Source organism: Camellia sinensis, chromosome 2 (assembly GCF_055761805.1).
Source record: "Camellia sinensis isolate YWXY chromosome 2, ASM5576180v1, whole genome shotgun sequence".
NCBI lineage: Eukaryota > Viridiplantae > Streptophyta > Magnoliopsida > Ericales > Theaceae > Camellia > Camellia sinensis.
The window spans coordinates 32,518,672-32,542,596 of NC_138962.1; the positions used below are offsets into that span (position 1 = coordinate 32,518,672).

The window sequence follows — 23,925 nt, forward strand, 5'->3', positions numbered from 1 at the left end:
CCATCATCTTCCACTCATTCATCGCTAGATTGGCCACTATACCCACAGACTTTCTACTCAAGGCATCCGCTACTACATTAGCTTTACCGGGGTGGTAGTATATCTCAAAATCATAGTCTTCTAGGAACTCTATCCATCTCTATTAACGTAAGTTTAAGTCTTCTGAGAGAATAAATATTTGAGGCTCTTGTGGTCAGAGAAGACTTCAAATTTCTCACCGTAGAGGTAGTGTCTCCACAACTTCAAAGCAAAAACAACTGCGGCGAGTTCTAGATCATGTGTCGGGTAGTTTCTTTCATGGGTCTTCAATTGGCGCAAACCATATGCCACCACCTTTCCTTGTTGTATTAAAACGTATCCCAATCCCTCTCTAGAAGTATCACAATACACCGTATAACCTAACCCTCGTTTCGGAATGATGAGAATTGGAGCGGTGGTCAATCTAAACGTTAACTCTTGGAAGGAGTTCTCACATGCTTCATTCCAAACAAACTTCACTCCCTTGCGGGTCAATCTTGTCAAGGGCGATGCTAAGGAAGAGAAATTCTTTACAAACCGGTGGTAGTAACCGGTTAAACCCAGAAAGTTACAAATCTCCGAGGCATTCTTAGGCTGCTCCTACTTTAACACGACTTCTATTTTTGATAAGTCCACCATAACCCCGTCTCCCGAAACTACGTGACCCAAGAACTTCACTTCTGAAAGCAGAATTCACACTTCTCATACTTTGCATATAACTGATGCTCTCTAAGAAGTTGCAAAACTGTATGAAGATGCTCTTCATGTTCTTTTTCGGAAAGCGAATAAATAAGAATATCATCTACGAAGACAACCACAAATTTATCAAGGAACTCCCGAAAGATCCTATTCATTAAATCCATGAACGTAGCTGGGGTGTTGGTCAATCCAAAAGGCATAATCAAGAACTCATAATGACCATATCGGGTTCGAAAGGCAGTTTTGGGAATGTCCTTTTCTCTAACTAGAATATGATGATAACCAGACCTTAAATCTATTTTGGAGAAACAACGAGAGTCCTTAAGTTGGTCAAAGAGGTCATCAATTCTAGGCAATGGGTATTTGTTCTTAACCGTGGCTTAATTCAATTTACGATAGTCTATACACAATCTCAAGGACCCATCATTCTTCTTCACAAACAAAGCCGAGGCTCCCCAAGGTGACATGTTAGGACGTATGAAGCCCTTACTAAGTAACTCTTGTAATTGTTCCTTCAGAACCACTAATTCAACCAGGGCAAATCTATATGGCGACAATGAAATGGGTGCCGTACCCGGAAACAAGTCTATGGTGAACTCTACCTCCCTGTAAGGTGGCAACTCCATGAGATCTTCAGGAAAAACATCAAGGTAATCACACACTACTCTTGGAAATTCCTCCCGAATTATATCACTACCGTCCTCTCGAAGGGTTGCTAGAAGAAAATTAATCTGCCCCCGGCCACGTAGGGAGTAAGAGAAGGGTAAGGACTTATCACACCTATCTCCCAGAAACGTAAAACAATCACCGTTTGTAGCACACACGGTAACCCTCTCCCAATGACAATCTATTATCGCCCAGTATGTGAACAACTAATCTATTCCGAGAATAACATCAAAACCCACCATTTCCAACAATATAAAATTAAATGAGAGTTGTCAACCGGCTACCTCAATAATACACCCTCGACATTCCCGGTTCAGAATGACCTTTCCCCCTACTGATGACTCTACAGTAAGCGGAGTCAGCAGTTGTCTACTCTCTATCCCCAACAATGATGTAAAAGACGTAGTAATAAATGAATGCGATGTTCCAGTGTCAATCAACACCTTAGCCCAAGTATTGAAAACGAGAAACGTACCTCTCACCACTGATGGCCCCGTAGCTGGCTCGGAGGTAGTGACAGCATATACTCTGCCTTGTGACCTTTGATCCCCCATGTCACTTCTCGGAACATAAGCTTGTGGTGTGGATTGAGCAGAGATGGCTCCTTAAGCTGCCCTAGGTGCTTGCTCTGTTTGAGTTGACTGATATGAGTGCCTCTGCCCTTGACCCATCTGTAGACCTCCAGACTACCTAGATCCCACCACTTTCAAAACCCTAGCCTTTTGTGGACAAAACTTCTTCAAATGCCCAGGTTGTCCACATTGTTAACAAGATTGTGGCTAGTTCCTATTTTGAGACTAACCCTGTGGCCACACAGACTGAGGCCGTGCTCCACCCTTCTGTCCACACTCCGCAGCCTTGTGACCCATCTGGCCACACCTATAACATGCACCGGTAACTCGGGGCATGTTTCCCGAACTCCCACCCGATACATAACTTGGAGATTTGGCTTGTTGTGGAGATGATTGCCAAGATGATGACGAACCCCTGGACCTCTTGGAAGAACCCGTGTCACTCCTGGTATCAGAGTGTCCTGATCTCTTAGACTTTTGCCTTGCCTCTTCGGCCTCCACAGTGATCTCTACATGGGCCGCTGCTTCAACTAAACGATCATAGTCACGAATCATGTTACCAACCACCTTCATCAAAATCTTCGGCCTCAACCTTTTTTCAAATTCAAGGCATTTCCTCTCTTCAGTAGCCACCAATTCGGGTGCAAAACGAGATAAGCTAGTAAACTTAGCCTCATATTCCGCCACCGATGTATCTAGTTGCAATAATTGCTCAAACTGTTTCCTCAATCGCTCCCTAGACATGGGAGAGAGGAATTTGTCTTGGAAAGCTTGCACAAATGCTCCCCAAGTATGCTCCACCCTATGCTTGACGAATTTCCACCATTGTCCGGCCTCCCCTTTCAATTGGTAGCCTGCCAACGCCACTCGTAACTCATGCTCTTGGATGTCTAGGATCTCGAAAGACTTGACTATTTGCTCCAACAACTCATTAACTTTCATTGGGTCGGGCTCACCACTGTTCTCAGCCGGATTAGAACGAAAGAACTCATTCTTCAGAAAGGAAGCTCTCGTTTCCCCCTCAATGGTCCTAGCCACTTGTTCGACTCTCAATATTTCCATGGACTTCCATGGAGCCCCTCCCATTTCCCTTGCCAAAGCCCCCATAGCTTCTTGGGCTGGTGGAACAGGTATGTTGTTTTGACCCACTCCTTCCTCTTGTGGAGGGATCTCAGGTTGAACGAGGATGTTCCTGCCACCTCGATCGGGTCTACCCCGAGGCCTAGTGCGCCCAGACATCTATAAAAAAAAACAAGGTTAAATTCAATAACAAGTTTCCGCACCTAAGTGCTCTACGTTCACTTCTCGTGCAACCCTCATGCGGTTATACATCAATCAATTCAAACAAATACTCAATATTCACATAGAAACACACATGAGTCATCCTCCCTAGATGTTAGCTAAGTCCATGACAATCAAGGACCTTCAAGTGGAAAGAACAGCGATCAAGTGCCCTTCCAATAGGATTTTGATGAATGAAACAGACCTAACCACATCCCAGGAGCCTAACCCCACATCCCTATAGTCACATAAAAGCACATATCACACCATATGTCCTAAGCATTCCATCTTGACCTAAGGACCCAATTGTGATCAATGTCACTTCCCACGAACCCAAAGTATTTGAGCCTATTGCTCTGATACCAACTTGTAACGCCCTGGCCAAACACACACCATAACATACACTACTACCATGTTCATAAACACCCACTAGATCATCTTTCTCATTGAACAAAGAGTTGAGCGTTTACATTACACACGTTACATTCTCATGATGTTCAAAATATTCTCTCTTTGTTCAGTGAACTAGATAACTTACAAAAATAAGGCCCCTTGGGCATACAACATTACAAACATAACAAGTAATTTTGTTACAAAAGCCCCAAAATAAATACATAACTATTAGAGTCCTTGACTTTAATTGGTTCCCAAAAGTTGATAAAGCTTGTGTTTGAACCGATCTTTTAATGAGGTTGCCCTTCATCAATTCCTAAAAAATTAGATTAGGGTTGAGCTAGATGTCTAGTAGGAATACATTTATCCATGTATTTAATCCTTGAACGAGATAATGGCATCCATGAGATAAAGTGTTCTAATAAGATTTGTTTTCATAAGAAACGGTCAACAATTCATAAGGAAGTATTTTGAGGTAATATGATAAATACAACTCACATCAATCATTCACTGCAATCAAATATCCACAAACATGAGAAATAGACCACACTTCTCTCTACATGAACCCAACCAAGAACAACATTTACTTTATAAAGACAACCCCCACATTCACCGGCTACTATACGGTGGGAGGTGGGCACCCTAAGAAAATCATCCGTTTTTCCACTTTTACTAGCTACTATATGGCGGGACTGTGTGGACACCCAAAAATATTTTTCCCACATTCGTCCAGCGATAAGCCTAAACAAGGCAATTGGGCACCTTTTTAAACTCCTCGCACGGGTACCAACACAACACCATTTCTACACGTCACCGACACACACACAAGGATTCTTGCATGTCAACAATTTAAATCACATCTCAATCCCACATTTGAATCATCAAGCATAATCATAGATAAGCAACTCATAAATTTCAAAGAATTATAGGATTCAAGTCACCATCTCTCTAACCACATCAAATGCCACATTTCATTTCTCTTTTATTTATCCATGTTTATGATTCAAGAGGAAATTTCATCATTCAAGTAATTCCTATTAAATTAGATACTTAGGGTTTTACCAAATTTGGGGTTTCTCATTCTTTGCGACTAATCTAATTTCTCAATCAGATTTCTAATCATTTTTGAAAGAAAGAGATGAGAGATTTCTAACCATTGATAAACAAAAGAAAAGAAACAAAAAAAGAAAAGAGGAATATGGGTTCAATATCACCAAACCTTAAATTAGTTCACAAATCACATTGAACACCATAAATCTCTTCAATAATGAAGACATACAAGGGTAAAAGTATTCCTACATCAACTATAAAGCCAAATGTCCAAGCTCCTTCATGAATCTACCACCAACCCGCAATCCAATCAGTTGAGAATGACCCTCTTCAAGTGCTCTCTGTCCCTAGCAAACGATTTTAGGTGAGTCACAAGTGTATGAGAGGTATTTGATGGCAGAAAGTTAGGGTTTCAAAGAGGGAGAGAAAATGAATGAAGGACAGAAAAAATGTTGTGTCCAAATGATCTAAAATCGCTATGTTTAAAAAGCTGAGGCCGCGATCCTCGCTCGAGCGAAGGATTTGTCGCTCGAGCGACCAGAAACAACAAGTGGCCTCGCTCGAGAGCAAGAAGTTTCGCTCGAACGCACAATTCAAAGCTTCAGGTCTGTCACAAAAGCAGACGCACGCTCGAGCGCAAGAGTTCTCGCTCGAGCGACGAAACGAATACACAAGCCTCACTTGAGTGCCAAAAGGCTCGCTCGAGCGGAAACTGCGTCTGAGAAAGAAACCTAAAGACCCTCAAAACTCGCTCAAGCGAAAGAAATCTTGCTCGAGCGCAAGAAGCCTCGCTCGAGCGAAGAAGCCAAAATCTGGAAGGGAAATATTTGGACGACTCAATAACTATCCTGCCCCAAACATGCCTAACACAATCAAAAGCTCAGACTAAAGAGTTAATGGAGAAAAAAAAATAGAATACAAATACATTATTAAACCGCGAAACCCAAGTCTGGAGTACGATGTAGGTCGGGTCCAAAACCCGGATCGCTATAAAAGGAAAGTGTTTCTCAATTAGAGTATACCCAAATTATTGGAAGCTTAATGTACTTGATGAACTGCACTCGCCTAGATATAGCTTATGCAGAAGTAAATTAAGTAGATATAGAAGTAACCCAGGAGTAGAACACTGGAAAGCAATTATAAGGGTTCTAAGATACCTCAGATTTACTCGTAACATTGGGCTAAATTATACTAGATATCCAGTAATACTTGAAGGATACTGTGATGCAAATTGGATATCGGATACTAGAGACTTAAAGTCTACCAGTGGGTATGTTTTTACTCTTGGTAGTGAGGCTGTATCTTGGAAATCTTCCAAACAAACTTGCATTGCTAGGTCTACTATGGAATCAAAATTCATAGCTTTAGATAAAGCATGGGAAGAGGCAGAATGGCTTCGCCACTTCCTTGAAGATATTCCAATGTAGCCAAAACCATTGCCTACTAGATGCATACATTGTGATAGTCAATCAGCAATTGGTAAAGCACAGAGTCATATGTATAACAGTAAGTCACGTCACATTCGTCGTCGACATAACACCGTGAGACAACTACTCTCTAATGGAATTATTTCCATTGAATATGTGAAGTCTAAAGACAATATAGCGGATCCATTAACCAAAGGGTTAGCCAGAGAGTTAGTTGAGAATTCATCGAGGAGAATGGGACTTAAGCCTATTAAATAAGAGTTACCACATTGGCAACCCAACCTAGTTGACTGGAGATCCCAAGATCTAGGTTCAAAGAGACAACCTGAGTTGTGAATGACTCAAAAGGATCACTGGGGAGACAAATTCCTGCCCATTTCTAAGATGAAATAGTGATGTCTGCAGCATTTTAGGTTAAGTAATACTTTTAATGATTCTTATATCTAGGTATACCTAGTGGAGTATGGCAGGATATTATTCATAAGAATCACTTATATGAGTGTGAACTGAGCCGGTTCTATGAGATTTGTGAAGGGATACAATTCTCTAGAGCACTCATGAAAGACCAGGTTGTTCAAGGCCAAAATGAACACAATAGTGAGAATTAAACTGTGTTTAGGGATATACTGTGTGAGTTCTGTTGTCTTGGTTTACACAAACGACTGAACAGTTCAAGACATCATGTTCACTGGTTAGATAGTAAATCCGATAGTGTCTCACAAGGGAAGGTTCAAATCCAAAAGCTACCTATCCTTTGCAGAATATTTACAATTTTTGTACTCTCTGTAATTGGATCATGTTGTTGCATTTTCTCTCCGTCAAATTCCATTCATGTGGGAGATTGTTGGAAAATTGGTTTTTATAAAGGCTTATTTTGGGCCAACTTTGAGTCCAAAATTGAGTGGGCCCCAAACGTCTTTTGGGGTGGGTCCGAAGAGGTGACGTGTTCCTTGCCGCATGGCAAGTCACACGATGAAGACGGCTCGTCAAAATCATTTATGAGTAAATGGAAACTTGACGTCGTTTTCGGGTCCGTGGAATGGACAATTAAAGAAGTAAATGTGGGTTTCTTTGAAATGGGTTGTCCCACATTGAAACTTTAAGAGAGTTTGTGTATGTATATAAACTCTAGATTGCGGCACTTGGGTTGGGCCACAAGGGGCACCTCAAGTTTGTAAAAGGGAGGAGTTATGAACAATTAGAACCTTGGCTAAAAACCACCACACACGCCCGCGCACGCCGCCATCGTCCATCCGTCCGGCCGAGCCGAGCAATGCCGAGCGCGGGTGTGGGTCGGGTTAGTTCTAATATTAATTTTTTGGATATAATTTATTTGAATTTTTTCCAAAATTCTTAATGAAATTGAATTCAAATTTTGTACCAAAATAGAATTTAATTTTCTATCCAAATTGTATCCAGTTTTCAGTCCATTTTCCAGTAGTTCAACCGGTTCAAACTGTCCAACAGATTGGGAAAAACTGCCCAGCAGTTCCGAGTAGTTTTAAAACTGCCAAACAGTTTGTATATCTATTCAAAACTGTTTCAGATCTGTTGCACCTGGACAGATTCATTTTTGGACAGATTCAAATTCAAAACTGCCGAGGCAGTTTCAGCAGTTTCTAAACAGTTATATAACTGTACAGTTACCATATCTGTTCAGTTTCATATCTAAATATGTTCAAGAGTTTTGCACCTGTTCAAGTTCAAATTCATACCTTTTCGGGACTGTTTTTTCCCTATAAATACCAGCCCTATTCCAGCAGATTTCACATCCGAAAATTCATTCTTTCCTTCTAGTTTTGCTCCTTTGCATTATTTATTCTTCATTCTAGTTTTAGAAAAAATTAAAGAGAGTATAGAACACAAGGTTCTAGTTCGCCTGACAAATTTGTTTGGAGCGCCACTACAAATTTGTGAAGATCATTGTATCCTGGGAAATAGACGCCACTTAACCGTAAGTACCGTAGCGAGGCGAATCTGTCTTAAGGACAGAGTGTCACACACTCAACTTGGTCTTTAAATATTTATTCGGTTCGGTAAAAATAAATTTGGTACGTTCTTTATTTTATTTGTTTGATTTGGTTTCAATTTATGCTTTGTACAAATAAAATTGTTTCAACAATAAGCTCATTACTGCAACAGGTACTACCTACCTACCTACCGGCCAACATAGACAAATTGTTACTCAACCAGAATTGAGATGATGAATTATGCATTTACTTTCAACCATAAGAAAGAACCACCTTTAGTACTGCAAGATATTATTTTGGAACAAAATGAAACACAAAACAAGTGCAATTATGAGAAAGAAAATACATAATAAGCATACGGACATTTGAGAGCTCCAGGTACTTCTTCTGGACTTTTTATCACCTGACCTGAGTTTATTAGTGTGTTATTTTGAACTTGTGACCATACTCCAACTATTTGTTCACGTTGTTTCCCAAGTAACCCTAAATATAAACTATTCGAAGGAAAAATAATAATCAGCTATTAAAATGGTGCCAACCTAACCATAAAATTAATTAAACAGTAGGACGAGAAAGAAACAATATCATTTTTCATGCTCTCAAAACTTCCTACCAGAATAAAATATACACAAAAACATCTGCACGGCTCATTCACGAATTTATTTAAACAGTAAGATGAGAGGTATCTAAGCTTCAGAACTACGTCACAGAATCAGAACATGTGCAATAAACTGCTAAATCAATGCACAAGGAAAAGCTTCCCAAATATGATAAACCATTACTAAAATTTTAGTTTTTTGTAACGGTAAAATGCTGTCGCTAATACTCCTAATGCTGTCGCAAAAAATGACCTTTTGCGACGGCAAGAGGGGAGTCGCAACTGTGGGTGTTGCAAAAGAGTTTTTGTGACTGCACAGTGCCGCCGCTAATGTTTTGCGACGGCATTTTTGCCTTTTGCGACGGCAAATAATGTTTGAAATTCCTTTACTTTTTTGCGACGGCATTGTTTTACTGTCGCTAAAAATGTTATTTGAGACGGTAAAAAATGCCGTCGCTAATAATCTTTTTTTTTTTGCAACGTTTTTGCAACGGTGTGGTGCCGTCGCAAAAAGTATTAAAAAAATATAAAAATTTCTATTTTGCGACAGTGTACAACCGTCGCAAAAAGTTTTTAAAAAATAATAAAATTTCTATTTTAAATAATAAAATTTCTATTTTTTGCGACAGTTTAGTGCCGCCGCAAAAAGTGAAACCTGTAACAAAATCAATAAAAATCATCACAAAAAAAAAACATCCTATGATAAAATTATTAAAAATATTAAAATTTCTTCATAATAATATAAAAATTCCTATATAAAAATAACAATTTCTCCATAATAAAATATTCTTCCATTCATAATTACACATCAACAAAATTATCCCACTACATAATATTTCATAATACATATATAATGTTTAAATATATGATTTTGTTCATAGTTCAAAATAACATAAACCAAAATTAAATGTTTCTTATCATTCTTTGTAGATAACAAAAACAAAAATTAGCTAGATTCTCCACAGACATGCATTCCACAAGAAGCACACTCCTATATGGGAAATATCTGAAAAATAAAAATAAAAATAATTAATGACAATATAATTATGTGTTAATGTTAATTACAAAAAAACATAAAAATTTAACTACTATAGCATCAAATACAATATTTTTTTTGTTAGTCATCAAATCCCACATGGATAATTAAACATCTCAATCAAATACAAAAATAAAAATTTAACTACTATCTTAATCAAATAGACACTCATTCCATCAAAACTGCCAAACAGCTTCTTGCAAACTTCACAACCACCGTAAAAGCTATAATGACTTCACAGACTTCCATGACAAAGCAAAATCCAACCAGAATTTGGTTCAGTACATATATTTTTAATAAGTAGCATGGAAGTTTTATTTTAGCCGAGTGTATTCTAATTTTTGGCCTAATTCTTCTTTTGATGATCGATTCAACCTTATATTTCAACTCACCAACAAGTTTAGTGATGAGCGTAACGGCCCTATAGTTCTAATGGAGAAAAAAAAAACCTAAGATTAGCTTTCCAGGAAATTTCCAAATGAACCAAATAAAAAGGCATCAAGGAAGTTTCACATGTGTATACTAAATGTGTGTATACATATATATGAACTCTCCAGATAAAGGTCCTCCCTCTCTTTAACCTAATCAAACAAAATCTTTAATGATAACTATTTAACACAACCACATAATCCATGCCTTCAAAAGAATGCCCTTTCTATCCCCAAGTACACCACATTTTTCTTTCTTCTTTTTTTATCAGCTTCTTTCCCCAAATGCACCACATCAATCAAAGAGGGCAACATTCCAATTCTTGTTGTTTAGCTTACCAAAAAACACCCTTTTCACCCACTAATAACTTCTGCTAACATTCTGGACAACCCTCATAAAGCCTTAGAATCAAGGCCCACAAATGGCTAGCAATACAAAAACATACCAAGTTGAAAATTGAAATCCATTGTGAAAATAAAAAATAAGATTTAAACAACTTCCTAGTAAGTGATAGTAATACAAAATAAACAATAAAACACAATTCTACCTCTGTTTCATAGGTTGCCTTGCATTGTAAATTGAAATCCACTGTGTGGCAGGAACTCCTAGACGAACCTTCTTCTTAGGGAGCCCATCCTCATCCTCCTCAATATTCAATCTACTTCATTTTTGACCAACTTGATATATAATCTACCAATGATTACACAAACAGGATTTGTTAATAGCAAGGTTCACAAGAAAAGGAATCATAGTCATAAATTCAAAGATCACCAGAATCACCATTTGAGCACCATCAGTGTTTATTGGCCTTATAGCAGTGGTTCAATCAGTCCCTCGAACAGGGAGATTTGCTTGGAATAGTTAGGCTCTTCATCAAATTTCATGTTAATGGCAATTTCAAGAAATTGTTTTAGTGGTGCAGGGCAGAAGCAGCACATCATTTCAGGAGACGTTGCCATCTTCTTGATATTAGAGGTCTCTATCGAGAGAATTGGCCATTAACTAAAGTATTTTATTGCTGTCTAAAGTCAGGATTATGGTTACTTTAACAATCTGGACCCACCAACCAAAGATCAAAAAAGAGAAAAAGTGAAGACCTTGTTACTAATATACAATGATTCAAAAAGATGTAAAATCTTTAACCATTCTACAGCGGTAGATCACATTGTAACTAGTTAATCATGAACTACAAAAGCATGATTCCCCAGATATGTTACCTAGAAAGTATTTATAAAGTGTCTTTCAAAGGGAATTATTTGAATATAACATGCAAAATTGATGGTACAATAAAATAAAGTACAGAGAAGGAAAAGTTGTTAAAATAACAATCAAACTGTAAGATCTCACTATTAGCAATTTAGCATTATTCAAATTACATCAATAAACTCTAGTTTATGAGATTCAAAGCAAACAACCACAAACTTCAATCTGGATATTAAAATAACAAAGCAACCAATCACATCCCAATGTTTGGCATTACAGATAATTATTGTGATTCAAAAAGATTAATTCTATATCAGCAAAATCACTCATTAACAAAACCAAGCAGTCATAGAGACCTAATCAAGTTGTTTGAAGTTGACCAAGTGAATCTATACTATCTACAGTATTATATAAAGCACACAACTCATAAGATTTTGAAGGTTTGTTAAGCTATTCTTTTTTCTTCCAAAAGTACACATATTGTTAAACAGTTATCAATTTCAATCCATTTTCCTCATTTAACAAATCACCAAAAAATGTATACGTAAAATTGCAAACACATCACATTTGCACTTATTCTTCCAAAAATACACACATATTGTTAAACAGTTATCAATTTCAATCCATTTTCTTCATTTAACAAATCACACAAAAAATTGAGATGTAAAATTAGATATAATTTATGTTAAATTACAAATGCATCACATTTGCACCGACAAGCTAGTTTTTAAAAAAGTTACTAGACCCCATCAAGTACTCTGCCAAAAAGAAAAACTGATAACAAAAATAATAAAAATACAAAGCAAAACAAGCTATATGGCTAGAAGAAACCAACAGTGCGACACCAAAGAACAACCCAACAATCAAACAGTCAATTTTTCTTAAAAACCCAGATCATAACTAGCCATTATCAAATAGATCTACCAAATTGACACCCAAAACACATAGCTGCATCAAGATCTAAACTTTATCATTAAAAAACAAAAACCCAGATTAAAAAACAAAAACCCAAATAGAAGGAAAACTTACAAAGCAATCATCGTCAATGGTGAAGATATATTTCTTCTTAGAAACCATATACCCAAAGCAGCGATATGCAGAGTCCTTGAAGGAAATGCAAGAAGCCTTAGGACCTAAAATCCTGTTAATATTGTTATGATTATAGAGCTCGTAATCGAACCCATCAGGGACCTTGATGGTCTTCGAAGGGTCACCGTCCTGGACAATGATTCTCTCGATCAGTCGGATGGTTTTCAAAGTCTTCAAACCTCGCTAAGGGAGTCTTTTCGCTCAAATGCATGTTAGTATTCAAGGACTTGTATACCAGACGGGGAGGTGAGGAGGCTTCGAAGGTCTTGAAGGAGAGAGAAGAAATGAGAAATTGCTCGCCGCCGTCTACAACCGCTCGCCGGAGAGAGAGAGAGAGAGAGAGAGAAAGAGAGAGAGAGAACCCTAAGAAGAGATTAGGGATTTTGGTTGAACAGATTGGGGATTTTGGGTTTTGGGGGGGAGGGGGAGGGGGGAGTGGGAATGGAAAACAAGAAACAGATTGGGGATTTTGGGTTTTGGGGGAGGGGGGGAGCCAGATGGAAAGAGGGAGGGCGAAACCGGGCGGAATGGGAAATTTTTTTTTTTAATTTCCATCACAAATAAATATTTAAATAATATTTTTTTTTTCACGACGACAACAAAATTTATTTTTTGTTAAAATAATATTTTTTTTATAGTTAATGAATTTATTTATTTATTTTTCATTTTCTTTTAGTTATGAAGGTTGAAAATTTATTTGTTTCATTTTATTTTAATGAATAAAAAATTATTATTATTATTTTTATTTGGTAGAAGTAGGGATAATATTTTAATGAAAAATATTTTCCATTAAAATAAAGTTAATTTTTTGTGGTCAATGAAAAATATTTTTTTTGCGGCCCATTTTTTTTTACTAAAAGTCAAGAACTAATTTTTTGTGGTAGAGGATAGGGAGTGGCAGTAGTAGTAAAGGTGGTAGATAAGAGGTGATAGTGGTGGTGGTAGTGGTGGCGAAGGAGATTAGTGGTGAAGTTGTGGTAGTGGTAGAGGAGATAGAGTAGCGGTGGTGATGGAGAGGTAATGGTAGTAGTAGTGGTGGTAGTGGAGTAGTAGCGATGGTGGTAGTAATGATAGTCGTAGAGGTGGAGTGGCAACAGTGGTAGTAGTGGAATGGCATTTGCAGTAGTGGTGAAGGTGGTAGAGGAGATGGGTGGTGAGGGACAGATAGAGAAGAGAGAGAGAGAGAGAGAGAGAGAAAGACAGAGTGATGAGCGAGAGAGAGACAAAGTGGTCGCTAAAAGTGCATTTTCTTGTAGTGGAGAGCTCAGTCAATAGAGAAGATAAGAGGGAGAGAGTGAGCAAGGTGAACACAATGGAGGAGAGAGATAGACAGATAGGCAGACACATAGAGAGAAAGAGAGAGAGAGAAAAGTGATGAGTGAGAGAGAGACAGAGAAAGAAAGAGATATATAGAGAGAGAGACAGATACAGAGAGAGAAATAGATAGAGAGAGACAGATAGACAGAAAAAGAGAGAGAAACAAGAGATGAGCGAGAGATAGACAAAGAGAGAGAGAGAAAGAGAGCGAAAAGTGATGATCGAGAGAAAGACATAGAAAAATAGAGAGACGGAGAGAGAAGAAAGATGAGCGAGAGAGACAGAGAGAGAGATAGAGAGAAGAGAGATGAGAGATGAGCGAGAGACAATGAGAGAAAGAGAGATAGAGACAAAGACTGACAGACAGAGAAGAGTGATGAGTGAGAGAGAGAAGAGAGAGAGATAAAGAGTAAGAGACAGAAAAAGAGACAAAGAGAGAAGAGAGATGAATGAGAGAGACATAGAGAATAGAGATGAGCGAGAGAGACATAGAGAGAAGAGAGATGAGAGAGATAGAAAGAAGAGAGATGAGCGAGAGAGATAGAGAGAAGAGAGATGAGCGAAAGAGACAGAGAGAGAAAAGAGATGAGAAAAGAGATAAATGAGTGAGAGACACAAAGAGAGAAAGAGAGACAGACAAACAGAGAGAGAAGAGTGATGAATGAGAGAGAGAAAGAGAAGAGAGAGAGGAAGATGAAAAAATGGGTGAAAAGAGATAGACAGAAAAAGAGAGAGAAAAAGAGCGAAAAGAGATAAACGAGAGAGAGACATAGAGAGATGAGCGAGAGAGCGAGAGAAATAAAGAGAAGAGAGACAGAGAGAGAAGAGAGATGGACGAGAAAGACAGAGAGACAGAGACAGACAAACAAACAGAGAAGAGTGATGAGTGAGAGAGAGAAAGAGAAGAGAGACAGAGACAAAGACACAAAGAGAAAGAGAGAGACAGACAGACAAAGAAGAGTGATGAGTGAGAGAGAGAAAAAGAAGAGAGACAGAAACAGAGATAGAGAGACAAGAAGATGAAAAAATGGGTGAAAAGAGAAATATTATATCAAAAGAGTATGACGACGTCGTTTTTTTTTTTTGCGACAAAAAAATACCGTTGCATTTATTTAAACCATTTTGTGACTATATATATATGAAGGCGTCTCAAAGCCACAATATATATATATTTTTTACTCTTTTTTTTTTTTACAACGGTACCTATTACAATCGTAATTTTTTTTTTTTTTTTTGCGACAGCAATCTTTGCCATCGCAAATACTCTATTTTTTTACGACAACAAGTTGTTCCGTCGCAAAAAGTCATATTTTTCGCGATGGCAAGTTGTGCTGTCGCAAAAAGTCATATTTTTCGCGACGGCAAGTTGTGCCGTCTCAAAAAGTCACTTTTTGCGACGGCAAATATGCCGTCGCAAAAAGTTCCGTCTCTTATGCCCACTTTTCTTGTAGTGAACTACTGAGTGCGTTCATTATGTTTCTTAAGTTATAAGATATGGCTTTTTGCATAGATAAACTAAGAAAAATGATCCATGTAGCAAACTTCGAGTGATTTGGATTAAAGCTTGTTAACAGTGATCCAATTTGGAGGAATCCAATTGTTAACAGTGTGCTTTAATTTGGTATTCTTATCCGGTGATTTCCCTGGTATTCTCATCCAGTGCTTTAATAGTGTGCTTTAACTTTTTGGATTCATCTGAGTAGATTCTAGAACTCTAATTTTTTTTAAAAAATTATAACAAAACAAAATCCACTAAAAACCCACAATCCCAAACGACCCCTTAGTCATTTTTTTTTTTAAATTCACTTTGTTCTAACAGAGGCCTTTCCAATTCTCGAACAGTGAAAACGTGTTTAATTGGGCCAGTGGGCCTAATAGTTTGGATGGACTCTTGCTCATTGCTCTTTAACCATCTTTAGGAAAATGGGCTTTATCAATCTTGCTCAACAATTTGGGCCGCACTCTGCGACATACGATATGAGTAAAAATGGCCAATCACCCTCGACTTCAAACAATGATAATAATAATCACATTTTGTTTTTTTTTTATTTGATATTTCATGATTGTTTTGGTTGAATAGTCCTACTAGGGGTTCAACAGATATTTTGATCCACTCAAACCAATCGAATTGAACTGATCTGTCGCATTTTGAATGGATGCATGATGACGAGTAAACGGTTGCAGATTGATTTTTTTCAATCCGCTTAGTTTTGGAATGATGACGGATTTGAGATTCCTTTGCTTACAACCGAACCGCTAAACTGCGAGCACCTTAATAATTTGTAAGACTTTGTGTTTTCAATTTATTTAGATATTCTATTGTGTTTTCTATTTTGAGATCTTTTTATCAAGTGACAAGTGTTGATATTTGATATTTTTGTATGGAAAATATAAGGTTTAATTTTATCATTTTAAAAAAAATTAAATCAAATACTTTTTGAATAAAAAAAAAGTAATGAAATAGTTTTGATAATGCATGGTTTTGTTATAGTATGTATTTATCATTGATATTTGACAATTTACTTAATAATTTTTTGGTTATGTTGAGTTGAATTGTTATCTCAAAAAAAATGTTAACAAATTATTGTATTATATTCAAAATTTGTAAAAGTTTAAACCATCAAACTAATGCACATCTATCCACCAATCCGCTCAATCCGCATTCGCCAATTCGACGGACGGATGGCAGAATGAAGGTTCTACAGCGGTAACTGAACCACGAACACCCCTCGGTCCTACCACTCAAGTCTGTTAAATAATGCAGTAGTAAATATTACATAATAAACAAATTATAATACATTACAAATATAATCATTATAGTATTATTGTTTATATTTAAAATGATGAATAGAATTTCCTCGTGTAACAATTAAACTGCCGAAGATCTATGTCTTGGCATGAAAAAATTGCGTACACTTCAAAATTTGGGCTGAGATGTATATTTTGTAATGGAAAAAACAAAAAATAAAAAAGTGAAATAGAGTAATCTTGAACATCAAATTATACGTGCTTCGCTATAAGCCTATTTTGACACGCGAAAAATGACAATAGTGTTCCATTAAAAAAAAAATAATAATTTAAAAATTGACTGTCTCTCTCTCAAAGTTCACTATAAGAAATTGTACTTTTGGCGACTAAATTTTTAGTCGCCAAAAGTCATACTTTTAGTCGTTAAAAGATTTTCCCGACTAAATAATTTGGTCGCCAACTTGGTCGCGGAAAGACGGTCGACGAAAGTATTGGCAACTAAAAAAATTTTAGTCGCCGAAAGTCCTAAACTAGCGACTAAACAAGTAGTCGCCAAAAGTAAAGGTATTGACGACAAAAAAAATTTAGTCACTAAAAGGCTAAATTGGCAACTAATTTTTTAGTCGCCAAAAAATTACAATTAAATTTAACATCACATTTTCAGCTACTAAAATTTTTGTCGCCAAAACTTAATTTTTTTTTTGGCTACTAAATCATTAGTCACCTAAAGTCTTTTTTTTAAATGGCTGCTAAATGTTAAGTTGCCAAAAGGTTTGTTTCCATTTAATTATTTTTTTAGCTGCTAACTATTTAGTCACTAAAAATATTTAACTTCATTTTTGGCTACCAATTGTTTAGTCGTCAAAAATATCATTTTATATTTTTATTTTATTTTAATTAATTTGTCCACAACCTGTATGTATCTCACGCAACCTGTAATAAGTATACAAACAAAACAATACATGCATATTATCACCCATTCCATAACACGTATTTCACTTACAACCATCCAAAAAAGAGAATAACTTTTAATGGCAAATTTTTTACAAACCAAGTATATTCCAACTGAAAATAATAATTTCATACAAAATAAAAAGTAGTACAAAAACCACGTCCTCCATAGAGAAAAAAGGAATATCTACAATTCCATGCCAAAAATCATCTGTAAAAAATAAATAAATTAATCATTAGTATTGACCACATAGCATTGGCATATTTGAAATTATAAAAGAAAATTATATAATGCAAAATCTTTGCGTTACCCTTATGGGACTTCACAAGCAAGACTGTTACTTATATCAAGCAGTCCTCTTTCATGCCAAAAGGAATAATATAGCATCTAAATTTATGCAATCAGGAGGTTCCCTCAAATATAGGATTTCAATTGAACAGAAAACAACTTATAAGTGAAATGACATGGATTAAACAGCCAAACATTAAACATTAACAAACATTAAACAAATATCACAACCCAGAACTCATTCTATCCCCTCAATTCCAGCCAAACATTAAACAAACCCACTAGAAATGCTTTCATTTTTCTTTTTCTAGGAAAAACTCAACAACAATATTAATTAAGTTCTAAAAACATAGCTACAAGAAGCAGTTATATTGTCAAAGATACATGATAAAATAGGTGTAGAAATCTTAAAACCAGAATTAAAGAAAAATAATATGTAGTGTCTTATTTTTATTTGTAAGTCAATCTTCCAATGGAAAATGCAGCCTATAGGACATTTATAATTAGAAAGGATCTCTGCACCTTATCACTTTATTAATTATATCATGCATAAGGCTGTAATATAAGCATACATCTTGATGAGAATATTATGAGCATCAGTGACCTTTCACAATAGTAAAATTGAGACAACCCGTTTTGCCACAAACTAAAGCAAACAAATGTTACCAATAATTAAATATAAATTACACAAATTTTCTGAATCAGACTTAAATTTCCTTTTTCCTGAATTGTAATCCCAGAGTAAAACTTTCTAGTTCCCTAACCCTAGAAGTCAAAGATTTACCATATCTTCTGAACGAAATAATGGGACCATGCTCTAGAATACAAATTCAGAAAACATCAACAGCCCAAAACATCAAACTATATTGAAGAATATATTGTACATGTGAATTCAGAAGATGCAATTTATACATGATATGCTGCTATTGATCCAACATACTGATCATGTTTCCATCATACATTTGTTCATGTTTACACATTACAGTCCCTCTATTGTAATGTTTCATTATTCCATACCAGCAAGTGTTAACACAACGGAGAAAAATAAATTAATCTTTTCAGTAAGTAAATGTAAAAATAAATTGATAAAATGTACAAACGATCCTGACTCCCAATGAACAATTGATTGCAATACATAGAACAAAGTCAATACCTCTTTCTTCTTCAAGTCTACCAAGCATGACTCAAGCAGTCCATGGTAACTTGTATACCCACAGATTAAAACAGAACCCCTTGGGCCCATTCCATGTGCTAGGGCTGCCTAAAATAGGAGGGCCAAAACAACTTAGGCAAATGTCTAAAAAATAGTTAATATAAAAAAGTAAATAAAATGTTGTTGACCATTAATGATTAAACCCATTTGAAATTGTAGGATGTGAACTCAAGCCCAAGTAATTGTTGCTCAGAAAATAAAAGTAGCTTTCTAAACTTTTGAGGGTAGGTCCTTGTTTCAGCTTCTTGGTTACCACAGTCAGCATCATCTCCTACAACCATACAAAAGATCAAATGGGTCATACTAATATAACAGTTCATTGGGCTATCAATAGTTTAACTACTCTACAAATGAAACTCACATACAGAAGAACATTATTATTAAGAAGTGTGTGAGATCCATGCATGAAGAAGCCAGTAGTAGAAAGCCTTTACTTCTAAGACAACACCAACTATACATCAAACAACAAGTTCTATCATATTTTTTTATAGGGAAAAAAAAATTCCATAAAATTGAAAACATAAAATATTTCATTATAAACAAAACCTTAGACATCAATCATCATCACACCACTCACACTTGTAGTATATATAACATTAGCAATAGGGAATTTCTCACCAAAAATGATAAACACCCAAATACTATCTAACATTAGCAATAGTAACATCTCAAATACTGTTTAACATAAGGTCATATCTCTATAACCACTAGACATGATGAAGCTCGTTGTTTTGATCCATATTGTCAATTAATATTGCAATTCCTATCAAAAAAAATTATAAAACTAATAATAGTCCTACCTTGCATCACTAGTTGCTAATGAATTTGACAAATAGACCACAAATATTCTTCTGCATATCAACAACATACATATCTAGAAATTAAATTTCGAAATAGTCAATTTAGGCATCACAATACTGAAAGGACCAAGATAGGAAAAATTCAACCTCTCTCAACATTGGAATCTTACCATGGGCCTCTAATTCCTCTATAAACTATTTAAAAATGTCAAAACTATAAAGGTCCATACATATATGGGACATTTTACTTTATTTTACACTCTTCAATCCAAAAAGAAGTGATGTATAGTTGCTTCACCATGGCAGAAGAATCCCACTAAACTAAAATAATTTATTAAAAAAACATTAAATAGCAAATCATAAATAGGAATGGATCTCATACAACTTTTATTGCTGCATTTCTTTTACTCTATTTAGATAAAAAACAATGCTATAAATTTGCAAAATAGCTGTAAGGACTTGAATACTCTAAGGACAAGATTGGCCATGTTTGAGATAGATGGAGTAGTCTTCATGATTTTGTGTTGTTTAATGTATTTGTAGGTTTTCAAAGTCTTTACACTCAAATGACATGAGTAGAATGAATTTTGCGAAGCTTGCATGGATTTTTTTGAAGAAAGGATTATCCAATCAAATTTAAGAATAAAATCTAGAATTTTCAAATTGGAATTTCTTTGCGCAGCAATCGGTATTTTGAGCATATCTCCTCCTTATTACGATATTGGATGGAGATGATTTAAGCCGCATTGGAAAGCTAACTCAAAGGGCTACAAATCATTATTTCATAATAACTTCTTAATTCAACCATATTTGAGGTTAAAAATGAAGACAAATTCTGCACACAGGATAGATTGCAATCCCCAACTTTGAAAAATCATATTTCATTCATTTCAAGTCCAAACCATGCGAATCTTGTGTCTAAATTGAAACCCTAGATATCCAGTTTCAGATGAAACTAGCCACATATCAGAATTTGAAGTGTAGAGTGAGATATCAATGAAAAATCATATATGACTCAATGTGTTCAACAACTAACCACTAAATTTTACTTCCCAAATCTTCCATATTCAACCATTGTTGGTTGTGTTTATGAGCAAATCCCTGAATATTTGGGAGAAAATACTTTGTACATGTATTTGCTCTATAAACAGAGAGGTTGGGTTGATCAAAAGAGAGGAAAAGTGGAGAAGAGCGATAGAAAATCAAGTGTAGAGAAAATTTTCTTCCAAGTTCTCTTCCAAGAGAGCTATGACAATTTCTACAGTCATGTGTAGCTAATCTTCTCACCCTTAGGGCTTAGATGAAGCCCTACTCAAGAAACATTTGAGGTTTTGTAATTAATTCTTTAGTTGTATTATTTTTGGATATAATTGCAAAACATTTACAGCTTGCTTCCCGTGTTTGATTTATGTGATTTCAAATGCATGGTTGTGCAATAGTTTTATTTGTACATATATTGAGATCCTAAGATAGATCATGCTAAGGGAAGACGGACCGTTCCTACAACAATAGTTTTAGCGTAAGATGGATTCGTACCAATCGAAGAAGGTCTATGCCTAGAGTTTCAGTCTATGAATTTTCTGGACTATCATATTAATACTTGTAGTCATAATATATTATATCATAATTATCCATTAATTAATCTCCCAAGAACAATTACAATTGGCTCATGTTACACAAGCAGTGGTGGATTTGAACACCCTAACGAATTTTCTTCAACCAAACTTCATCATTCTTTTATATTTACTTATCATTTTCATCAAGTTCACATCATCAACCTTCTTTGATCAAGTAAAAATAATTTTCAATTTTAAACACTATAGTTAGCATGGCCTGGGGTATGCCCTTTGCATTTTCATATAGACCTTGCTACTTCTTCTTTCTTTCTTTTTTTTCTTCATATGCTTACCCACCAAAAAAAAAAAGTCCAATTATTACCAACCAACTAAATTTCCTAGAAATGTTATATGAAAGGGGAAAAATATCATCCCGAGGTCCACTTTCTCTTCAATTGGCTCTATGGTAGGGAAGGAAAATAGAGGGAAGGGAAAAAGTCAAAATGGGTTTCAACTATGATTGGCTCTAGCCTCTAGGGTAGTTGGTATTCTTCAAAATCTGCCTCCCTTGATCTTCAAGCGTGATTATAAAACGAATGGGTTTCAACTATGAATCAGAATGGGTTTCAACTATGAATGGGTTTCAACTACATGAGTGTTCTTCAACAAGTTTTAGGAATAAAGTGCCTAAAAAATCACGCTTGTATTGCACTTTATTCCACTACACTAAATCGATTATAAAACTAATTGCCAATAAAAAAAACTACAATACCAGGTTTTCCATCAATTGGAAGAGGACAAAACAAAACTTGCGTTTTTTCTGGGAAAACAAACGAGAGGGTTTGAGTAGGGAGGAGGAATATGAAATACCTTTAAACGTAGTGACGGCACTGGAGCACGATAAGAAGAAAGATGCATTGTTCTATACTGAAGACAATAAATAGCAAATCATATATAGGAAAGGATCTCATATAAATTCAATTCCAATTACGAAAAAACAAAGAATTAATATGAACATGTGTATATGCAATTGTGCATACAAATATGTATATACATATGTTATATTTATATATAGAGAGAGAGAGAGAGAGAGAGAGAGAGAGAGAGAGAGAGAGAGAAAGAAATCACCATCCAGACAGAAGATTGTTGATGTCCCGATGCCGTAGATGTAGACCCGCTAACCCAGCGAGGCCAGTACCCAACAAACCCATCTTCATCATCTGCAATTTTGAGGGCTAAGGTAATGAGTGGTAGCTGGGAGAAAAAGAGGTAGCTGGGAACCGCCGATCGAGCTTCCATGGGTGATGGATCTCAGGCGACGGTGACCAACAAGGAGGTGAATCGATGCTCCGGTTGCCGATGAACGCGAGGAGGAGCGACGGTGAGAGATGGAGGGGAGAGGAGCAGTAGAGAGGGAGAAGAAGAGGGATGCTGAAGAGAGAGAGAGAGAGAGAGAGAGAGAGGCGATGGATTTGTTTGGGGTTTGGTTTGCAAAATATATATATATATATATATATACATATGGTACAATTGGCGACCAAAATTGTTTTAGTCGCTAATTAATTTTATAAATCCCTCCAAAATTTAAAATGCCTCCCTCCAAAATGCCTCCCTCCAAATATTTAGTTCTTTGGTGACAAAAATTTATTAGTTGCTAAAAATAAATTTTTGGCGACCAAAATTTTGGTTGCCAAAAGATAAAAAGTAAATTTTTATTTTTCATTTGGCGACTAAATGGTTTTCGTAGCCAAAAGTCAATATACGGTGACTAACATATTTTTTGGTCGTTGAAAATATGTTTTTGGCGACCAAAAGTTTGGTTGCCAAAGATAAAAAATTACTTTTTATTTTACATTCGGCAACTAAATGGTTTTAGTAGCTTAAAATCAATATACAGCGACTAAAATAATTTTTTTGTCGCCAATTCTAGTATTTTTAGCGACTAAATTTTTTTTAGTCGCCAATAATCAATATATCTCAACTAAAAAAAATAGTATCTAAATATTATACTTCTGGCGACTAAAAAAATTTTTTGTCGCTAATTCCACAACTTTTGGCGATCCAGTCTACTACTACCCAAATGGCATCGCTACCCCATTGAGTCCTCGGAAGACCCACAACAAAATCCATCGTGACATACTCTCATTTCCACTCGGCTATAGGCAAGGGCTGTAACAAACCCGCTGGCCTCTGATACTCAGCCTTCACTTGTTGACAAGTATGGCACTTGGACACAAATGCTGCCACATCTTTCTTCATAGCCCTCCACCAAAACTGGCGACTCAGATCATGATACATCTTAGTGCCTCCCGGATGCACCACAAGGCATGAATGGTGAAACTCTCGGAGCACTTCCTCTCGACAAGACTCTGGTACAAACAAGCGGCCTCGGTACCTCACACTCAGGTCAGGATATACAATCAAACCCTTCTCTACCTTCCCATTGGATATATTTTCCCAGAGGGATTCTACCGCAAGGTCATCCTTCTGTGCCTCTAACACTTGATTCACAAGTGTAGGTTGTGAAACCATAGAAAACAAGGTCGCGCAACCATAGAAAACAAGGTCGCAGACACAACAGACTCACCCAGATGCAAGTCAAACTCGCCAAGAGCACCCA

At 36.3% G+C, this 23,925-nt stretch overlaps 2 protein-coding genes across 17 annotated transcripts in view; both read right to left on the reverse strand.

Annotated features, from left to right (window-relative positions):
• The window catches only part of LOC114266388 (E3 ubiquitin-protein ligase MBR2-like), a 282,653-nt gene extending 269,687 nt beyond the window's left edge, over positions 1-12,966 (reverse strand). For 2 of the 12 annotated variants that reach the window (XR_014350313.1, XR_014350310.1), the window contains exons 1-3: positions 12,372-12,911; positions 10,920-11,192; positions 10,687-10,829 (exon numbers count right to left, since the gene is read on the reverse strand). The gene's annotated coding sequence lies outside the window, so the exon portion shown is untranslated. Of the gene's footprint in view, positions 1-10,686; positions 10,830-10,919; positions 11,193-12,371 lie in introns of all 12 variants that reach the window. The other 10 variants (XM_082905247.1, XM_082905237.1, XR_014350314.1 and 7 more) reach the window with 9 other exon arrangements.
• A 4,523-nt stretch (positions 12,967-17,489) lies between these two features.
• On the reverse strand, positions 17,490-22,790 carry LOC114288715 (uncharacterized). Of its 5 annotated transcripts, none has more exons than XR_003638371.2 (5): positions 22,434-22,790; positions 22,176-22,232; positions 19,078-19,220; positions 18,890-18,997; positions 17,490-17,658 (listed from the first exon to the last, which is right to left on the reverse strand). XR_003638371.2 is itself a non-coding variant. In XM_082914057.1 (4 exons), the coding sequence occupies exons 1-3, from the start codon at positions 22,602-22,604 to the stop codon at positions 19,087-19,089; spliced, it is 357 nt and encodes a 118-aa protein (XP_082770183.1). In that variant the 5' UTR covers positions 22,605-22,783; the 3' UTR covers positions 18,792-18,997; positions 19,078-19,086. The 5 variants fall into 5 exon arrangements, 2 of the variants coding, with proteins under 2 accessions (XP_082770183.1, XP_082770182.1); XR_014360789.1 differs by having other exon boundaries at positions 22,176-22,227; positions 22,434-22,786; XR_003638370.2 differs by having other exon boundaries at positions 18,890-19,220; positions 22,176-22,227.
• Positions 22,791-23,925: the final 1,135 nt, after the last annotated feature.